Source organism: Somniosus microcephalus, chromosome 5 (genome assembly GCF_052327205.1).
Source record: "Somniosus microcephalus isolate GS21.2 chromosome 5, FLI_Smic_1.0, whole genome shotgun sequence".
NCBI lineage: Eukaryota > Metazoa > Chordata > Chondrichthyes > Squaliformes > Somniosidae > Somniosus > Somniosus microcephalus.
Genome location: NC_140991.1, coordinates 11,882,280 through 11,903,498, shown reverse-complemented (window position 1 = coordinate 11,903,498; position 21,219 = coordinate 11,882,280). Strand labels below are relative to the sequence as shown.

General features: G+C 46.1%; 1 protein-coding gene across 2 annotated transcripts in view; it reads right to left on the bottom strand.

Moving 5' to 3' along the window:
* cpsf1 (cleavage and polyadenylation specific factor 1) overlaps positions 1 to 21,219 on the bottom strand; it is a 104,083-nt gene that overhangs the window by 65,093 nt on the left and 17,771 nt on the right. For both annotated transcript variants that reach the window (XM_085987322.1, XM_085987323.1), the window contains 9 exons: positions 14,673 to 14,812; positions 13,423 to 13,533; positions 10,869 to 10,962; positions 8,738 to 8,825; positions 7,552 to 7,674; positions 5,941 to 5,992; positions 5,403 to 5,497; positions 3,074 to 3,148; positions 2,162 to 2,242 (listed from right to left, as the gene is read on the bottom strand). In XM_085987322.1, the coding sequence (XP_085843448.1) occupies positions 2,162 to 2,242; positions 3,074 to 3,148; positions 5,403 to 5,497; positions 5,941 to 5,992; positions 7,552 to 7,674; positions 8,738 to 8,825; positions 10,869 to 10,962; positions 13,423 to 13,533; positions 14,673 to 14,812 (859 nt within the window). The remainder of the gene's footprint in view (positions 1 to 2,161; positions 2,243 to 3,073; positions 3,149 to 5,402; positions 5,498 to 5,940; positions 5,993 to 7,551; positions 7,675 to 8,737; positions 8,826 to 10,868; positions 10,963 to 13,422; positions 13,534 to 14,672; positions 14,813 to 21,219) is intronic.

Genomic DNA, 21,219 nt, shown 5'->3' with positions numbered 1-21,219 from the left:
GCTTGTCCACTCTAATTGTGGAAAAAGACCCTTGTTCTTCCAAACTTGCTACTCTTACTTTGTCCAGAGGCAGCGCTGTAACTCTTTCAGCCTGTTACAACAAACACAGCCAGAAGACGCCATTTCCTCCAAACACAAAGCCATGGGAGAATCAATAATACTGGTGCCACTCAAGAACGCCACAAAGGAAAAAAGCTGAAGCGTGTAACAAAAAACGATTCTTTCTTCAGATCCATAGTGATTTCAGCCTCCAGACTCCGAGTATGTCTGCATACACTAGGCTTTATCTAATCTTGTTTAGCAACTTTCCTAAAATTATCACACATTTGAACTCCATGAGCCTTCCGGAACTCCTTACCCCAATTATACACAGGGAGCTCTTAGAATTTTTACTGTCACACTTCAATGTCCTTCAAAATGAAGGAAGTAACTAACCAGTTTTTGTAACAGACTCATTAATAGTTTCGAACAGCAGGAAACATCAACTAATATACAGTCTTCTACACCTCAAAGCTAAGAGCAAAAGGTAAACTCTAGAACTCCACTATTTTTCACTCGAGTAACAAGTTTGTCCTTGGGTGTTTATAGACTTTACCAATGATCTCTGGTATAGTCCTGGTAAACCCAAAATTTAGTATAGCACTGGTGCAGGATCTGCAACAGTAACGTTTCACTATGGCAGATCATTGCTTGGTGCAGACTGCTAACTAACTGGAATCAACACTTCAATAAGGAGGCGGCAGAGCTCTGAACCCCATGGAAATACCACCACACAATCTGCCAGTGCACCTTAACTGCATTCCCAAATGAACTTAAAACTAGATCTGCCACTCTAAAAATGAAGTTTGAGACAATTCATAGCTATTTTACCATGCAACAGCTAGACTTCGGCAGTCAGCTGACTTTTCCCCTGCCTCCCTAGCCCAGGGATGCCGAGGCCAATTGTAGCAAACCAGTTGCTCACCTGTCTGAGATCAGATAAACTGGGAGCCAACAGAACAATCAATGGCCAGCATCCCTTGGTAACGTTCACCCCTCCTGAAAGCATCGACTCCTCCAGGTTCCATGGACGGAGCTCATCCTTCAGTAGCACACCCACGGTGAGAGATGGCAGACTATTCAACCATGTGGGCATCACATCTGTGTCCAATCGTGTCCTCACCCGGGTATTTTCAATCTGGATAGTTCTAGGACACAGATGCCAATTATAACACCGCCAGTCACAAGAACATAAGAATTAGGAGCAGGAGTTGGCCATTTGGTCTTTTGAGCCTGCGCTGCCATTCAATAAGATCATGGCTGATCTTCGACCTCAACTCCACCTTCCCACACTATCCCTATATCCCTTGATATCCAAAAACCTATCGCTCTCTGCCTTGAATATCCTCAACGACTGAGCCTCCACAGCCCTCTGGGGTAGAGAATTCCAAAGATTCACTTTAACCACCATATTCACTATAACCCTTTGAATGAAGAAAGTTCTCCTCATCTCAGTCCTAAATGGCCAACCCCTTATTCTGTGACCCCTAGTTCTAGACTCTCCAGCCAGGGGAAACATCCTCCCTGCATCTACCCTGTCAAGCCCTGTAAGAATTTTACATGTTTCAATGAGATCACCTCTCATTCTTCTAAATTCCAGGGAATATAGGTCTGGTCTCCTCAATCTCTCCAGTCCGGTTAAGGTCAGCTCACTCAGCATCAATGAGCGGACAAACCTGGGGACCTCCTGGTCAGGCGAAGCCATTCTTTGAATAAACTCGCTGAGTCATTGGGGGGGGGGGGGGGGGGGGGGGGAAGTGTGTTTTTATCAATTGAGAAATGCAGGGGAAGGGCCAAGATCCATAGTGCAGGACAAAGTTGAAAAGAGTAGAAGAGGTAAGTCATGAAGTGGAGACCGATGGAAGTAAGGAGTTCCACCGTTTTGAGTTTGAGTTGGAGACTGCGTGATGAGTCTTGATGCAGGGAGGAGAGAGTGTTGAGGATGGCTTTTTTGGAGCTTCGGAGGAACAAGAGCAAAGTTCTGACCATAGTCGTATCCGTAAGATAATAAAGTCAGAAAGACAGAGGTTAGAGAGGGATTGCACATCAGGTGACAAGCTTTTTTATCAAACGGCCCAGGAGCATGCGAGCTGATCACAGAAGCTAGCATACAGTCCGTTACCTGTAGAACGGAGAGCGCTCCATTCTTTCCATATCCTGAACACACAACTATCTCCAGGTCAGGTTCTGGGTTATTCTGAAACTAAAATGAAGCAAAAGGTTAAACAAGAATGCAGTTTGAAACAGATTGCAAAAAGCACCGACGTATCACTTGTGTTTTGAAATATTTTATCGCGCTTCTATCAAATTCCAAGTTAATGAACAGCCATGGAGTTTTCCGTTCCACATTCTGTTGTTGCCTCCGTCAGGTAAGACCGTGGAGGGCTGGGAGAGGGACCGTGGAGGGCTGGGAGAGGGACCGTGGAGGGCTGGGAGAGGGACTGTGGTCTGGACTGCTAAGTACCAGAGGCAGTAGTTGGTGCTGCTCCATGACAGTCTCAGACTCGAGTCATTTTCTCTTCCGACTCAAAGTAAAGGGCAGCCAAGTGTTAATGTCTGTCAACTGTACGACTTCAACTTGGAACCGTCCGTCTGTCTGTGCTGGGAGTCCCAAGGCTTTAGCACTAGAAGTAGCCACTTACTATTTCACCATTAGCTGGGAAGGTTAGCTTCACTGTGGACCAGAGACTGAGCTCCAATTCAAACAGTGGGACTGGACCAGCAACCACAAACCAACGGCGTCAGAACGGTCAGCTGGGACACGCTCAAGCTTGCATGGATTTGCATTCATTTTTATAATCTGACCCTGCAAAGGAGAGAGATTCCAGGTACTTGCTCCATCGTTCCACCCGTTGTTCCCCCTCCTCACTTTCTTTTGGCCTGGAAAGGTCTCGACATGGCTCCCTTTCTCAGTCGTAGCAAAGGATCTCTGCCCAGCATGGTAACCTGTCTTCCCACCACCACCACCAACCCCAACATGATACTGTCGGACCTGCTGCATATTTACCCTTCTTAGTAACCAATTTTCACTCACCTCTTCGGAAAGGAAAGCAGGTTCTCCCATTGAAGCATTTACACAAGGACCAATATTCAATATACTGTCACAGACCTGCAGGAAGACAGGCGGGAAATCATTCAGACGGCGCAGGCAGCTTGAACACTGGGGTAGTTTCTAAACACGAGCAATCAAAACCAGCTTTTTGTGGTGCAAGGTTCTGGGTTTAAGGCCACACTGGGACTTCAACATGTAATCTAGGCTAGCAGTGTCATGCTGAGGGTACTTCAAAAGGTAATTCAATGTATGTGAAGAGCTTTTAAATGTTAGAGAGGCGTGATGAGAAGTTATATAATTGTACACCTGTCTTTCTTTTTATAACAATTAGCACAGATGTATTTGTGGGTAAACTTGATAAATGATAAAGCTTTCATGTCCACAGTAATTTGCAAATACAGGAAACTCTTTGGTATCCGGCACAGACGGGACCGGGATGTTGCCAGTTGATTAAAAATTCCGGATGACGGAGAGTGTTATCTACCGAGTCTATTTTTAACAAACAAAAATAAAAAAATCAAGAAATGTGCAGTGTACAGTAATTGGCGGATCGGAAGAGACTACCGGCAGCGCGGGAGAGTCAGACTCCTGTTATTGAGGTGTTTGGACTCCCGACAGCGCCAAGAAGCCGAGTAGTGGCAGTTTGGAGAACTACCCCCACTGACTAACTCGGCCACCGCGGGAGACTCGGACTCGGCAACATTGCTGGTTATTGAGGTGATGTTTTCGGAGTATGAATTTTGCCGGTTAATAGAGAATTCCGGATATTTAGGTGCCGTTTAAACGCGAGTTTCCTGTAGCTGTTTGTTACCAAACGTATGAAAACACATCAAAAGGTGAGGAGGGCCCTCGGCTCCATCAGTGCTCACGCCATCCATTACCTGGTACAACCTTGTGCACCACACTCCCCAAACCGCTACAAATGTTAACCGTCTGAGGTGGCAATGAACCAGGAATAACTCTGGACAATCTTCACCATCTCCCCCAATTCACAAAGGCAATCAAGCAAGTTTCAGGAGACCACAGTTATCCATGGTGCACCGTTCGACAAACTAGCCCACACCACCCCCAACCACCATGTCCCAATTTCCTTCGGAACACAGAATTATAAAGGAGCAGAAAGAACCACCTCTAACCAATGGGCCAGACCCAAAGGTCACAGATTTCTGAACCACTCCCCTTAACCTCTGCCCCCTCAACAGATCCATCTACCATAAATTTAGCCATCACCCTCTCAATATTTATAAGATCATGAAGAGGATGGAAAAGATGCTGAATAGACAAACCAGAGCAGAGTGAATCCATGTTCCCTTGGCCTGTTTGAAGATCCAGTTTATCTACCCCCTTGATAACCTGAAATACCTCAGGAAAGTTACCTCTTTGCTGCAATTTCCCGCAGGTCTAAGGGTGATTTTGACTGAAGTCCCCAAATCCCTTTCCTGCATCATTTCCCATAGACAGCTCCCATTTATTTTGTATTCCCACTGTTTGTTTCTCTTTCTTCATTGACTTTGCCAGGATTTCAAACATTACTTTCTACCTCAGAGTATCACAGAATGTATCTACTTCCAGTGACAGAAAAGTGATCCTGCAGCACAAACACCCGAAGTTAAAAACTCCCCCTCCCTGCCCACCCCAGTGACAATTATGCAATTAGAGTAAGTTGCCACGTGGGAGCGCTCCTCTGCAGATTTACACACTGAATCATAGACATAACTATAAAATTTCATTATGTCACATTAATAATTCTTATAAATGAGATAGAAACACTGCATGTACAGTAAACTCTTTCGTATCCGGCACCTACAGGACCGGGATGGTGCCGGTTGATTGAAACTTCCGGATAACGGAGAGGTATACCTACCAAGGTACGAGAGCCCCGTTACACAGCCACAGGTGCAGGAACCACGGTTAACACGGCCACTTGTGCAGGAGCCGCGGTTACACGGCCACAGGTACAGGAGCCGCGGTTACATGGCCACTTGTGCAGGAGTCCCGGTTACACGGCCACAAGTGCTGGAGCCGCGGTCACACGGTCACTTGTGCAGGAGCCCTGGTTACACGGCCATAGGGGACCCAGTTACACAACCAGAGGTGCAGGAGCCATGGTTACACGGCAAAAGGTACGAAAACCCCAGTTACACAGCCACAAATATACAGTAAAACTTACCTTTGGGTTCCTGAACCTATTCCTGAATTTTGCCGGTTATTAGAGAATTCCGGATAATTAGGTGCCGTTTAAACGAGTTTACTGTACTGGAGGTTTTCAGTCCTCTCGGTTAGCTGTGACACCCAGCAAATCGGACCCTACCTCAAAGGAATAGGTGGCTAGCTGAGTGCCAGACTGGGCCTCGTTCCCATACACTTCAATCTCGTCCATGTCATCCAGCAAAGCGACATCACCAGCTGGAATGTAAAATAAACAAGAGTAACCAGCGAGTTCTTCATTTGTAAAATGTATTTGCTCCCTTTTCCTACAGCTCTCCCCCCCCCCCCCCCCCAGCTCCCACTGACATGCGTCATTTCCCAGCAGAGTGTGCGAGCAGACAGAGTTCTAACCGATTGCTGGAATGTGTCAAAGAGGGCAGCTGGGGAGGGAGGGAGTCCTCCTTCACATTTCCCCGTCCTTCTCGGCTTTTGGTGGGAGGGGAACGGGAAAAGGGGCAGGTACCATGAGGGACAGCAGGCGACTGTCATCAAATCACACAGCCTGAAATCAAACAATACCCTGCCATTTGCTTTAATTACACCAACGCCGGGCTTTAGTGCACTGCGTGTAGCACTGATAACTTGCCACCATTTCTCAGCCATGTAATTGAAAATGGCCAAGGGACCGAGGGGATACTCACCGATCCAGCCCGCCGACAAATCCAGCCGCTTCTTTTTATTGGGCGGTTCTTCCTGCAGAACAAAACAAATCCAATCAATCAGGGTCACTGCAGTCAGCAAGGATGGCTGTCTCAATTACTGCCCGACATCGCCCCTTCCTCTCTACCACACCTTCTGTTCTTTCCCCTGCACTCGTTTTCTTTTCTTCTCCCGAGGACACTGACTCTTGTTGGGGGATCGGTACGCGAGGCTCTGGCCGCCTTCCATGACTCAGCCAAGTGGCCACTCTTCAATGTGAACCTGACATGGAGTATCGGCGGGATCTTCACCCAGGAAGAGATTCAATCAGTCCTCGCCTGACACAGAATCCACAGCACAGGAGGCGGCCATTCGGCCCATCGTGCACGTGCTTTCAAACAGCTCTCCAATTAATCCCATTCCCTGCTCTTTCACCATAGCCCTGCACATTTTCCTTTTTCAAGTATTTATCCAATTCCCTTTTGAAACTTACTATTGAATCTGCTTCCACCGCCCTTCCAGGCAGAACGTAACAACTCGCTGCATAAAAAAAAATTCTTCCTGGTTCTTTTGCCAATTATCTTAAATCTGTGTCCTGTGGTTACTAACCATCCTGCCAGTGGAAACAGTTTCTCCCTATCTACACTATCAAAACCCTTCATAATTTTGAACACCTCACCTTAAGGAGGATCTGGATAACATTCAGGCTTGGGCTGACAAGTGGCAGGTAACATTAGCACCACTAAGTTCTGGGTAATGATCATCTCAAACAAGATAAAGCCCAGCATTCTTCCCTTGGCCTTCACCGGCACCACCATCATCGAGACCCCTACTATCAACATCCGAGGGGTTTCCATTAACCAAAACGTTTCGCTGGATCAGCCACATTAACACCAGAGCAGGGTATTGTGATGAACGGCTCACCTCTTGACCCCTTGGAGCCTCTCCGCTATCTATAAAAGGTCAAGTCAGGTGTGTGATGGAATATTAAATAATTGTTTGATATAAGCAGCAGTAATGATACTCAAGAAACTTGACACCATCCAGGACACAGCAGTTTGCTTGATTGGGGCCCCTGCCACTGATCTCAGTATCCACCAGCAGCATACTGTGGCTCCATATCCCCCCAAAAATGTTTAAAACCATCAGTTCTGACAGCTCCCTTCAATTTCTTAAAGGGCTCATATACGCCAAGTTTTCTCTAACTGAGAGACTCCAATCATTAGATAAACTCACTAACTAGCTGCCTAATCAGCATACTTAATAACTTTATGCAGCAATAATTGCTCGGTCCATTAAATTTTGCAATTGTGTGTGAGAATCAAGATTGTAGCAAAGTCCTTTTATTAAAACAAATTCAGAAGTGAAATTCTTCCTGTTGATTATTTTCTTGAGTCGGAGTGAATACAAAGTAGAAAATCCTGTTCTGTACGCATGTCAACGTTTTCCACCAAAATTATTGACTGAAGGAACTTTTAGAAGCAAGTACTTTCACTTGTTGAACTATTTCCCCTTTGACATACCTTGATAGAAAACATGCTCAGAACTTGACAGCATTTGCAATCCTCTGTAGACGTTTTCCACTCAAAAAGGCAGAATTATGTTTTTAATACCTGTTTCTCCCGATCCTTTCCAACATCCATTGGAGCTTCCTGCAGTTTCTCCGTGTATCTGAGCAACAGGGAGTTCCCCAAACGTGATCCGAGGAACAGGTAGCCTGGCTCCAGCGTGGTCATCTGTGAACACAGACAGATCATATTAGCCCATTCTTTTTGGTAGGGGCAACAATCCCAAGTCGTATCTTGTTCAACTCTCAGGAATGGTAATGAAGGAATGTCCCTGTGATTGCTCACAGGATAAACTCCTGAGTTCAATCGTTCTGCTGTGGTCAAGTGAAGGTTGTCTCCCCTGCACAGGAATGGACAAGAAAACTGTCGGACCAATGGATAATTCTATTTTTATAAGAGCTGGGATAATACAGCCTAATAGTGCTCCTTTCCTGTGTTCAAGAACAGAGAGGGAACAGCAGTGAATCCCACCTCAGCCAGGTGATGAAAGGAGTCCCAAAGGTCACAAAGGTCATGAGTGAAAGGGAGGTGGGCTGAAAATAAGCATCTCCCCATACATGTGGCTCATTAGGAACAGGAGGAGGCCATTCGGCCCCTTGCGCTTGTTCCGCCATTCAATTAATGACGGATTATCTGTACCTAAAACTCAATTTGCCCGCCTTTGCTCCATATCCCTCGATACCCTTATCTAACAAAAATCGATCAATCCCAGTCTTGAATGCTCCAATTGTCCCCTCGGCTCCACAGCCTTTTGGGGTAAGAGAGCTCCAGATTTCCACTAACCTTTGTGTGAAAAGGTGCTTCTTGATTTCACTCCTGAATAGCTTTGCTTTAATTTTAAGATTATGCCGCCCTGTTCTTGATTCCCCACCAGAGGAAATAGCCATATCTACCCTATGAAATCCTTTTAACATTTTAATCAACTCTGTCAGATCACCCCTCAATCTCCTAAACTTAAGGGAATACAAGCCAATCACTGCAGTAACTCTTCAACTGGTACAGTATGACTTCTAAACCAGCTCGCACACATACAAGTGTTGACAGATCAGGGAGCAGTTTGACGGGTCAGAAATACATGTGGGGTCAGGAGCATTCAGCAGGAAGAAGCATGGAGACAGGAACTCATCCTCTTTTCCTTTTTACTCAAGCCAGTTCTGGATGCAGAATTCAGTATCGGAGGACGAAAAGAATGATGCTTATCCAGAGAATAAATCCAAGTGTTGAAACTTACACATGTGGTAAGGACGCTGGCTGCTGCCTTGTCAAAGTGGAATGCGCGGACACTCCTCATCCCATCCGTTATCAGGGTCAACACATAGCTGCAGGGATCAAACAGCGAGATCCAGTTAAGACGCAGTAAGTCAGGACAGACAAGTAAAGCTGATAACCTGGTGTACAACTGGAAGTAATACGTCACGGGCTGACAGAAAACTGGCTTTTCATTACATTTACATTAGGGTCCAAAATATTTACAGGAGAAAGTTGCATATATATAAGTCCTCACAAAGAGACTAGCCTTCAGGACACCTGAAAAGCGTTTTTGTGAAATGTGAATAATGGTTGAGCCTGCCCCATATCATTATGAAAGAGGATGTTCTGCAGACTTTATTTTATCAGACAACCATTATAAACTGCATTATATAAACACTGTGGTAAATCTTGACATTGCTATACAGTGAAGGGTTCGCTTTTTCTGCCATTGCAATTCCCAATGGTATGAAATAAAGAATTTGTATTTATAAAGGGCCTTCACACCATCAGGATGTCCCAAAGCAGTTCGCAGTAGCTCGGGTACGGTTATGGTACTGCACTAGCAAGCCAGAGGTTAAGTTCATATCCCACCATGGTAAGTAGTGAAACTGAATTCAGGGAATCTGATCATTTGTGGGCGATATAAATGCAAGTTGTTGTTGTTATAGTTGAATATCCGTGCTTCCATACAATCAAGTGGTGGTTGAACAGGACTTTCCACTGAACTGACTTTAGGATGGGCTGCATGCTCAACCTCCACATAAGCTATAATGTAAATCAATGGGAAAGTCCTACATGACTCAGCTGGTTAAAGGCAGTGATCAGCTGAGCCATATGGACCAGGAAAAACCCAGGATCGATCCCCAGTCCGTGCTGACTTAGTCCACCCAAGATGGCGTTGGCAGGGATGCTTCAATTGGCCTCAGTGCCCATGGGTTAGTGGCAAAGAGAGCCGGGACCTATTCACACATGAAGAGCCACTTGAGTGAAGTACCAGAGTGTACCTGCCACCAGTGGGTCCATGAGCCAGCAAAAAAAGAACCAACTTGCATTTCTATAGCGCCTTTCACAACCACCAGACGTCCCAAAGCTCTTTACAGCCAATGCAGTACTTTTTGAAGTGTAGTCACTGTTGTAATGTAGGAAACTGGGTAGCCAATTAGCGCACAGCAAGTTCCCACAAACAGCAATGTGATAATGACCAAATAATCTGTTTTTGTTGTGTTGATTGAGGGATAAATAGTGGCCAGAACACCGGGGATAACTCCCCTGCTTTTCTTTGAAATAGTGCCGGGGGATCTTTTACATCCACCTGAGGGGGCAGATGGGGCCTCGGTTTAACATCTCATCCAAAAGACGCCAACTCCGACAGGGCAGCACTCCCTCAGCACTGCACTGGAGTGTCGGCCTAGATTTTTGTGCTCAAGTCTCTGAAGTGGGACTTGAACCCACAGCCTTCTGACTCAAGAGGCGAGAGCCACAGCTAAAAGACTTGCATTTATATGGTGCCTTTCACGACCACCGGACGTCTCAAAGCGCTTTACAGTCAATGAAGTACTTTTGAAGTGTAGTCACTGTTGTAATGTGGGAAACGCGGCAGCCAATTTGCGCACAGCAAGCTCCCACAAACAGCAACATGATAATGACCAGATCATCTGTTTTTGTTATGTTGGACATGGAATAGTCTAAGCTCGCCAACCCAAGTGAATGACAGTGATGTGTTCCAAAATCTGGGTAACTACCAGAAAATCGACTATCCTAACTAACAGGAGCTACATAATTTAAGACCATCAAATGGGACAAGCGGGTGAGATGGAATTCACCAGGAGTGATTCTCCACTGCGACTCTGGAATGTCACAATATTTCACTGCCTGGCAGAAAGGAGCAACTTAACTGTTACCCACGGCAACGACGCCAGCAATTTCCAGATTCTTAAAACGGAATTCAAATTCTCGAAGGCTTGATATAAGAGAGTAGACGTGGGAAGAGTGAGAGTGTGAAAAAGGGTCTTAGAACTACCCACGTTACAGGGAAACAGCACACTGTGTATAGCATGCACAGAGATTGAAACGGACAGAGACCAAAGCTAATTTCAACATCCAATACTTACATTTCGCCTCCCTTTAAGGAAATGACCATCTTATCGTAGGACACAAAGGCAGCCTGAGCACAGTCCAGCATAATCTTCACCCCATCCTGAATCCCTGTAGGAGTCACACACACAGCAATGGGTTTCTGAGGTGCTTGATTCACCACTGACCTCCTTGTAGATCATGATGCCCGTCATGTCTCAGTCACACAACCAATATCCATCGAAGTGACAATTATTGGTTCTGTATTACAATCCTGGTAAGGATCGGTCACTCCACCTCCCACTCTGTTCATCCCAGAGTAATTGGTGATGTTGTGAAGTAGATTGTGATCTGGTCAGAACAACTTGCTTAATTAAGAACACACACATATTCAACAAAGAAACAGGAGCAGGCAGGAGTAGGCCATACAGCCCATCGAGCCTGCTCCACCATTCAATGAGATCATGGCTGAACTTCATATCAACTCCACTTTCCCGCCTTATCCCCATATCCCTCGATTCCCTTAGTGCCCAATCAATCTCCGTCTTGAATATACTCAACGACGGAGCATCCTCAGCCCTCTAGGTTAGAGAATCCCAAAGATTCACAACCCTCTGCGTGAAGAAGTTTCTCTTCATCTCAGTCTTAAATGGCCGACCCCTTATCCTGAGGCTGTGGCCCCTAGTTCTAGACTCCCCAGCCAGGGGAAACATCCTCTCAGCATCTACCCTGTCAAGCCCTCTAAGAATCTTCTACGTTTCAATGAGATCACCTCTCATTCTTCTAAACTCCAGAGAAAAATGAGAAGGAAAGGAAAGGTAAAGGAAAGAAACTTGCAATTATACAGCGCCTTTCACAACCTCAGGACGTCCCAAAGCACTTTCCAGCCAGTGAAGTACTTCTGAAGTGCAGTCACTGTTGTAATGTAGGAAACACAGCGGCCAATTTGTTCACTGCGAGGTCCCACAAACAGCAATGATATACATGACCTAATGATCTGTTTGAGGTTATCCAGGCCATTGTTACCTCTTGACTCGACTATTCCAAAGCTCTCCTGACTGCCTCCCACTTTCCATAAACTTGAGTTCATCCAAAACTCTAATGCCCGTATCCTAACAAGTCCTGTTCACCCATCACCCCCGTGCTCCCTAGCCTAAATTGGCACCCGGTCCGGCAACGCAACCATCTTAAAATTCTCATCCTTATTTTTAAATCCCTCTATGGCCGCGCCCCTCCCTATCTCTGTAATCTCCTCCAGCCCGACAACCCTCCAAGATATCTGCACTCCTCCAATTCTGGCCTCTTGCGCATCCCCAATTTTAATCACTCCACCTTTGGCAGCCGTGCCTTCAGCTTCCTAGGCCCCAAGCTCTGGGATTTCCTCCCTAAACCTCTCCACCTCTCTCTCCTCCTTTAAGACGCTCCTTAAAACCTACCTCTTTGTCAAAGTGTTTAGTCACCAGTCCTAATAGCTCCTTATATGGCTCAGTGTAAAATGTTGTTTGATAATCGCTCCTGTGAAGTGCCTTGGGACATTTTACTGTGTTATTGGCGCTATATCAATGCAGGTTGTTCTTGTTGTTTCGTGATGTTGGCTAAGGGAAAAATGCTGACCAGGACACGGGGGGGGGGGGGGGGGGGGGGGGGGGCGGGGAGAATACTCCTTTGCTCTTCTTCGAATAGTGCCGTGGGATCTTTTACGCCCACCTGAGGGGGCAGACGGGGCCCCAGTTTAACATCTCATCCGAAAGACGGCCCCTCTGCCAGTGCAGCACTGGGAGTGTCAGCCCAGATTAGCTGGTCTGGAGCGGGACTTGAACCACAATCGTCTAAACTCAAAGGCAGATACCAAGACATTAAGTCAAATGTGAGAGTTTAAGGGACGTATTTTCCATGCTCCACCAATCTACGCATTGCATGATTTTTATTTCAATCTGTGTCTCAGTGGAGATAATTGAAATGTTAATCCTCCCCCAACACTGGAAGCCCCTTTAGTCTCGTGCACTCAGCAATGCTGAATCTTTCTACCTTCGATGTCTCCTAATCAGCAGAAACACACTGCATGCTAATTCACAGGATTCCCAATGAATTGCTCGCTAAACTCACCTGATTGCGGATTAGGATTAAGGGGTGGGGGGGGGGGGGGGAAACACAAATCAACAGGGGTTCCTGATCGCTATCCAGTGACCCCTGCTGAAAGTGCGTGTATATGGACACTGACTGAAGAATGGATTAGGCTCCACTGGAATGCACCGCCTCCCGCCCTGGGCAAATATTCTGTCAACATTCACATAACACAATAACCATTTGGATGAGTTGTCAGAGGGTAACTATATCCCAGAAAGGGACCTTCGAGAGAGGAGAGGAGAGAGAGGAGACAAGAGGAGTGAAAATAAAGAAAAATTAAAGTGTTTTTTAATCTCCCTTCCCTTATATAGAATTTTCATGGATTAAACTCCTTTCCATTCATTCATGGATTACGGATGAATATGAGAACGCACATGCATTAATTGAGGAGTGGGAATATGGTTCCACATCCAACGACCTATCAGACTTATGCAGAAAATCGCAGGCTGCGAATTGACAACTTACGGAGTGGGAAAGACGTTGTGCCATTAGTCAGGCTGTTGAGGGACACTCCATAGGGTGGGACACTCTGGTTGAGGTACAGCAGCGCGTTCACAGCAAAGATGACCACACCACCTGCAAAATGGAGGCAATCCACATCACACAGCAAACAAAATGGTCTACAAGGCACTGGCCCTCCACAATGAAGTCACACAAAGTGGTGCAAATGACACTCCAAAACTGAAGCAACTCTGGCAGTGTTACATAGATCTTCGTGTTACGGAGCAAGGGCTCACCCTCACCATGCCCACATGGTTTGTTCTGGTCGTGCCAGGTGCCCAGCACTTGCAGAAACCCATCACTTGTTGTGGTTTGGCCCAAAATCCATTCTTGACCCACAGATATTCTACGGTAACTTTCTGATCTCAGCCATGGATTAGTAGGGAGGTACAGAGGGGCAAGAATCACTCCCCTTGCCAGGCGTGGGGATGGAGAAGGAAGCTAAAAGAGCCACACACCCGCCTCCCACTTGTCCTTGTGCACTGTTATTTACATAGCGGAAATGTCACGAGGCCTGACTAGAAGCAGGTCGCCTGCCCACCCCCTGAACTGGGGAATGGTGCACGATACAGATCACGGCTAGGGAAGTGAAAACAGAGAAACAGATGTTAGGACTTAAAAGTTTAATTCACTCAAGTGACAACCTAAAGAGGAGAAATATTAACAAACCTTTGCTTAAACCGGTTTCGAATCTAGCCCAGAGATCGATAAAACTGCAGCACATTAATAAGGTAACGAAGCACACTGCAGCCCTTTTAATTAATACCTGGAAACTGAGTCAGGAAGTGTAGCCATTAGTCTAGAGATTATTTAAGGACTGATTGGTTTCACTTTGCCAGTGGTTTTCTGTAGAAGCCCATACCAGGCATCAGACTTTCTCACACGTTCTACAAGATGTTAAACAAGTTGCTTATTTTACTGAGGTTTATGAAATGTTTAGTAATCAGACTATTTATGAGGAGCTTTTATTTGGACCCAAAATAGTATTGAAGGGAATTGCTGACTTTTTTTAAAAATTGAGGAACCCCCCCAAGTGTAGGGCCGAGGCCCTACTGCAGGACACCAGCAGGAGTGAAACAAGGAGACAAGGCGAGCTAAATTAGAAAGTATGGTTTAGATAATACCAAGCTTGGTTATAAAACTGGTACGTTGTGTAACAACACGCACAGAAAAATCTCAGTAGCATTCATCGCCCGGTTCGTTCACTTGCTCACCTATGGGTTTGGGTACTGCCAGAGCCTGGGTACAGTCGAATGGTAGGTTGCTAAGTGACCAGATGACAGGATGGACCTTCTGCATGATATTTAAAGAGATGGCAACAATGCTGCAGGTGTCCTGTCGCACCGCTACACGACTGGAGACAGAAAGGGGAAACATTTACAATGAAAAATGCACTCCTCACGCTATTTTTAAACATTTCACCAGAAGACACCAGAAACAGGGAATTGAAAAAATCATTTTAGCAGAACATCCGTGTGTTTTACATGCAAACAAATTGGGTTGACTTTTTAAAAAATAAGAGGAATTGCATTGCTCGACAGCAAGGAATGAACTCAGCCGAAACGGACTAGAAGAGACTCTGGTTCGATCGCTGACCTGTGCTCATTCAGCTGGGGCAGCAGGACAGGCCTACAATTGGTCTCAATGCCTCCGATTTGTGACTGCCTCCTCCCCCAACCCGATGGAAGTGCAGGCGCACGAACAGGATCGTGCTCCAATGCGATGCTATGCTCAACGTTCCCACGTGAATAACTGCCGCTTGGCTAAGGTACAAAAAGGGGCACCCGTGAAACTAGCTAATGAGCACCCACCGTCACAAGAGAGAGGGAACGAACACAAATTGAAGTGTGGTGGTCCTGAGCATAAACATAAGGACAGTTCTGATGAAGGATCTCGTCCGAAACGCTCCTCTGTCCTCTGGCGGACTGGATGTGTATTTCCAGCATCTTCTGGTTTTATTTCAATCATATAGAATTGAGCCTTACTAGAATGGCATTATTTCAATTTCAAGTTGAATTTTAGGTCAGTAATGGTTTTCTACCCCGGCTGCAGCAGCTGGGGAATCTATCTCTGCTCTCAGGCTACCTGTGCCCAACGTGCAGGCCAGCAATATCACCAATTAGAATGGAAGAGATGCTGATGCAGCCCACTGCTGTGTAACTGCATTCATGATCAATGATGCTTCTCTCTGCAACTTGCAGACGTATAAAAATCAATTGGCTCTGATGTAAAGAACAGCGAGCACCGACAATCGAATCTATTGAAAGGGCAGTGCTGCCAAGTGGCATTTTAGTGCACTCAAAATCCTGGAGCTCTTGGCAGCTTTATTTCCTTCAACAAAATTTACAAGAGATCAAAACCAACTATTCGTTAATTATTTATTCCCAGTATCTTGCTGATGATGTAACATGGGGAGGTGGAGATGTAACCACACTAGTCAGACCAATATCCACACTGCAGTCAAGCCAATATCCACACTGCAGTCAAGCCAATATCCACACTGCAGTCAAACCAATAGCCACACTGCAGTCAAACCAATATCCACACTGCAGTCAAACCAATATCCACACTGCAGTCAAACCAATAGCCACACTGCAGTCAAACCAATATCCGCACTAGTCAAACCAATATCCACACTGCAGTCAAACCAATAGCCACACTGCAGTCAAGCCAATATCCACACTGCAGTCAGACCAATATCCACACTGCAGTCAAGCCAATATCCACACTGCAGTCAGACCAATATCCACACTGCAGTCAGACCAATAGCCACACTGCAGTCAAACCAATATCCACACTAGTCAAACCAATAGCCACTCTGCAGTCAAGCCAATATCCACACTGCAGTCAGACCAATATCCACACTAGTCAAACCAATATCCACACTGCAGTCAAGCCAATATCCACACTGCAGTCAGACCAATATCCACACTGCAGTCAGACCAATAGCCACACTGCAGTCAGACCAATATCCACACTGCAGTCAGACCAATATCCACACTGCAGTCAAACCAATAGCCACACTGCAGTCAAGCCAATATCCACACTGCAGTCAAGCCAATATCCACACTGCAGTCAGACCAATATCCACACTGCAGTCAAGCCAATATCCACACTGCAGTCAATCCAATAGCCACACTGCAGTCAATCCAATAGCCACTCTACAGTCAGACCAATAGCCACTCTACAGTCAGACCAATAGCCACACTGCAGTCAGACCAATATCCACACTGCAGTCAGACCAATATCCACACTGCAGTCAGACCAATATCCACACTGCAGTCAGACCAATATCCACACTGCAGTCAGACCAATAGCCACACTGCAGTCAGACCAATATCCACACTGCAGTCAGACCAATATCCACTCTACAGTCAGACCAATATCCACACTGCAGTCAGACCAATATCCACACTGCAGTCAGACCAATATCCACACTGCAGTCAAACCAATATCCACACTGCAGTCAATCCAATAGCCACACTGCAGTCAGACCAATAGCCACTCTGCAGTCAGACCAATAGCCACTCTGCAGTCAGACCAATAGCCACTCTGCAGTCAGACCAATAGCCACACTGCAGTCAGACCAATAGCCACTCTACAGTCAGACCAATAGCCACTCTACAGTCAGACCAATAGCCACTCTACAGTCAGACCAATAGCCACTCTACAGTCAGACCAATAGCCACTCTACAGTCAGACCAATAGCCACTCTACAGTCAGACCAATAGCCACTCTACAGTCAGACCAATAGCCACTCTACAGTCAGACCAATAGCCACTCTACAGTCAGACCAATAGCCACTCTAGTCAGACCAATAGCCACTCTGCAGTCAGACCAATAGCCACTCTGCAGTCAGACCAATAGCCACTCTGCAGTCAGACCAATAGCCACTCTGCAGTCAGACCAATAGCCACTCTGCAGTCAGACCAATAGCCACTCTGCAGTCAGACCAATAGCCACTCTGCAGTCAGACCAATAGCCACTCTAGTCAGACCAATAGCCACTCTACAGTCAGACCAATAGCCACTCTACAGTCAGACCAATAGCCACTCTACAGTCAGACCAATAGCCACTCTACAGTCAGACCAATAGCCACTCTACAGTCAGACCAATAGCCACTCTACAGTCAGACCAATAGCCACTCTACAGTCAGACCAATAGCCACTCTACAGTCAGACCAATAGCCACTCTACAGTCAGACCAATAGCCACTCTACAGTCAGACCAATAGCCACTCTACAGTCAGACCAATAGCCACTCTACAGTCAGACCAATATCAACACTACAGTCAAACCAATATCCACACTACAGTCAGACCAATATCCACACTACAGTCAAACCAATATCCACACTAGTCAAACCAATATCCACACTAACGTCAAACCAATATCAACACTAGTCAAACCAATAGCCACACTACAGTCAAACCAAGCTTGCAAGAAAAAGAGATGATCTGTGGAGTTAAAAAACGTCAAACGTTTCTAATTCTCCTCTGACGGCATGGTGGGTAAACTGCCTGGAGTGGGGATACGACACCTAGCCTTCGGAGACTGAATCTTTCCACATCATTGCTCCTCAGGCTGCTTTTCAACTGAAAATTAAACTAAAACTAGTCTCCAAACAAGGTCACAGCTCAACTGGCTAAGCGATACAGTTTCGTAAGATTCCACATTTGATCTGTGCTTGGCTGGGGCTCTGTAACCGCCCACAGGCTAGGGAAGGAATAAAATGAACCAGGGTTCAGGTGGGGTTGAGCTCAGCAGTGCTATTCCCCGACGATAGTCTGGGTTCAAACATACAGACTGGCTGCTTCAGCAAGACAGCGGAGAGCTGTGGAACCCTATCCCCCACGTCAGATAAAGGAAGAAAACTAGAAACAAAAAGGGAACATTTGATGGAATAAATAACCTTCCCTGTTTATCAAAAAGAAACACAGTCAGCAAGCAGCTGAGGTGCTAGGAAGGCTGGCAGTACTTAAAGTGGATAGGTCACCCGGTCCCGATGGGATGCAGCCTAGGTTGCTGAGGGAAGTAAGGGTAGAAATGGCAGAGGTTCTGGCCCCAATCTTCCAATCCTCCTCAGATACAGGAGTGGTGTCAAAGGACTGGAGGACTTCCATTGTTACCCCTTTGTTCAAAAAGGGGAGAAGGATAACCAATTTCAATTACAGGCCAGTCGGTTTAACAACGGTGGTGGGGAAGCTTTTAGAATCAATAATCCGGGAGAAAATTAACAGCCACTTGGAGAAGCACGGACTAATAAAAGAGATTTGTTAAGAGGAAATAGTGTTTGACTATCTTGATTGAGTTTTTTGATGAAGTAACAGAGAGGGTGGATGAGGGCAGTGCAGTTGATGTTATGTATATGGACTTTCAAAAGGCGTTTGAAAAAGTGCCACATATTAGGCATGTTATCAAAATTGAAGCCCATGGGATAAAAAGGGCAGTAGCAGCACGGATACAAAATTGGCTGAGGGATAGAACCGAGAGTTGTGGTGAATGGCTGTTTTTTGGACGGGAGGAAGGTATCGAGTGGCGTTCCCCAAGGCTCAGTATTGGACCACTGCCGTTTTTGATATACATTAATGACTTGGACTTAGGGCTACAGGGCACAATTTCAAAATTTGCAGATGACACGAAACCTGGAAATGTAGCAAACTAAGGAAGATAGTAATAGACTTCAAGAGGAATGGGCGGAGACATGATAAATAAAATTTAACGTAGAAAAGTGTGAGGCGATACATTTTAGGAGGAGGAATGAGGAGCGAGAATACTAGCTAAATGGTACAATTTTAAAGGGGGTGCAAGAAGAGCGAGACCTGGAGGTGCTTGTGCACAAATCACTGGAGATCGTAGGACAGGTTAACAAAGCAATTAGTAACACATGTAGGATCCTGGGCTTTATAAATAGAGGCACAGAGAACAAAAGGAAGGAAGTTCTGCTAAACCTTTATAAAACACTGGTTCGGCCCCAGCTGGAGTATTGGGTCCAATTCTGGGCACCGCACTTTAGGAAGGACATGAAGCATTTAGAGAGGGTGCAGAGGAGATTTACTAGAATGGTTCCAGGGATGAGGGACTTCAGTTACGTGGATAGACTGGAGAAGCTGGGGTTTTTCTCCTTGGAGCAGAGAAGACTAAGAGGAGATTTGATAGAAGTGTTCAAAATCATGAAGGGTTTAGATAGAGTAAATAAAGAGAAACTGTTTCCAGTGGCTGAAGGGTCGATAACCAGAGGGCACAGATTTAAGGTAATTGGCAAAAGAACCAGAGGCGACAAGAGGAAAATCCTTTTTACACAACGAGTGGTTAGGATTTGGAATGTGCTGCCCGATAGGGCGGTGGATACAGATTCAGTCATAGAGTCATAGAGTTTTACAGCACAGAAAGAGGCCCTTCGGCCCATCGTGTCTGCGCCGCCCATCCATCCCTGTCCTGTCTAATCCCATTTTCCAGCATTTGGTCCATAGCCTTGTATGCAATGGCATTTCAAGTGCTCATCCAAATGCTTCTTGAATGTTGTGAGGGTTCCTGCCTCTACCACCCTTTCAGGCATTGAGTTCCACATTCCAACCACCCTCTGGGTGAAAAAGTTCCTCCTCAAATCCCCTCTAAATCTCCTGCCCCTTACCCTGAATCTATGCCCCCTTGTTATTGACCCCCCTACTAAGGGGAAAAGTTCCTCTTTATCTACCCTATCTATGCCCCTCATCATTTTGTACACCTCAATCAGGTCCCCCCTCAGCCTTCTCTGCTCCAAGGAAAACAACCCCAGCCTGTCCAGCCTCTCTTCATAGCTGAGGCGCTCCATCCCAGGTAACATCCTGGTGAATCTTCTCTGCACCCTCTCCAAAGCAATCACATCCTTCCTATAGTGAGGCGACCAGAACTGCACACAGTACTCCAGCTGTGGCCTCACCAGCGTTTTGTACAGCTCCATCATAACCTCCCTGCTCTTATATTCTATGCCTCGGCTAATGAAGGCAAGTATCCCATATGCCTTTTTAACCACCTTATCTACCTGCTCCGCTGCCTTCAGGGATCTATGTACATGTACACCAAGGTCCCTCTGACCCTCTGTACTTCCTAGGGTCCTACCACTCATTGTGTATTCCCTTGCCTTATTTGTCCGTCCAAAATGCATCACCTCGCACTTTTCAGGGTTAAATTCCATTTGCCACTTTTCCGCCCATCTGACCAACCCGTTTATATCGTCCTGTAGCCGGAGGCTTTCCTCCTCGCAATTTACCACCCCACCAATTTTCGTGTCATCTGCGAACTTACTGATCATACCTTTTACATTCTCATCCAAATCATTTATGTAGATCACGAACAACAAGGGACCCAGCACCGATCCCTGAGGTACCCCACTGGACACAGGCTTCCAGTCACAAAAGCAACCTTCAACCATCACCCTCTGCCTCCTGCCACTCAGCCAGTTTAGGATCCAACGCGCCAAGGCACCCTGGATCCCATGGGCTCTTACCTTCTTAACCAGTCTCCTATGCGGGACTGGTTAAGAAGGTAAGGGAATTGAGTAAATAGGGAATTGAGTAAATACTTGAAGGAGAAATATTGTAGGGATATGGAGAGAGCAGGACTAACTGGATTGCTCTTCGAAAGAACCGGCACAGACTTGATGGGCCGAACGGCCTCCTTCTGTGCTGTACTATTCTGATTCTACTGATTCTATGAAGCAAAACTTAACAGAATCTCTTTCAATTGCCGATACTGATGACGGCACTTGTGCACAAAAAGGT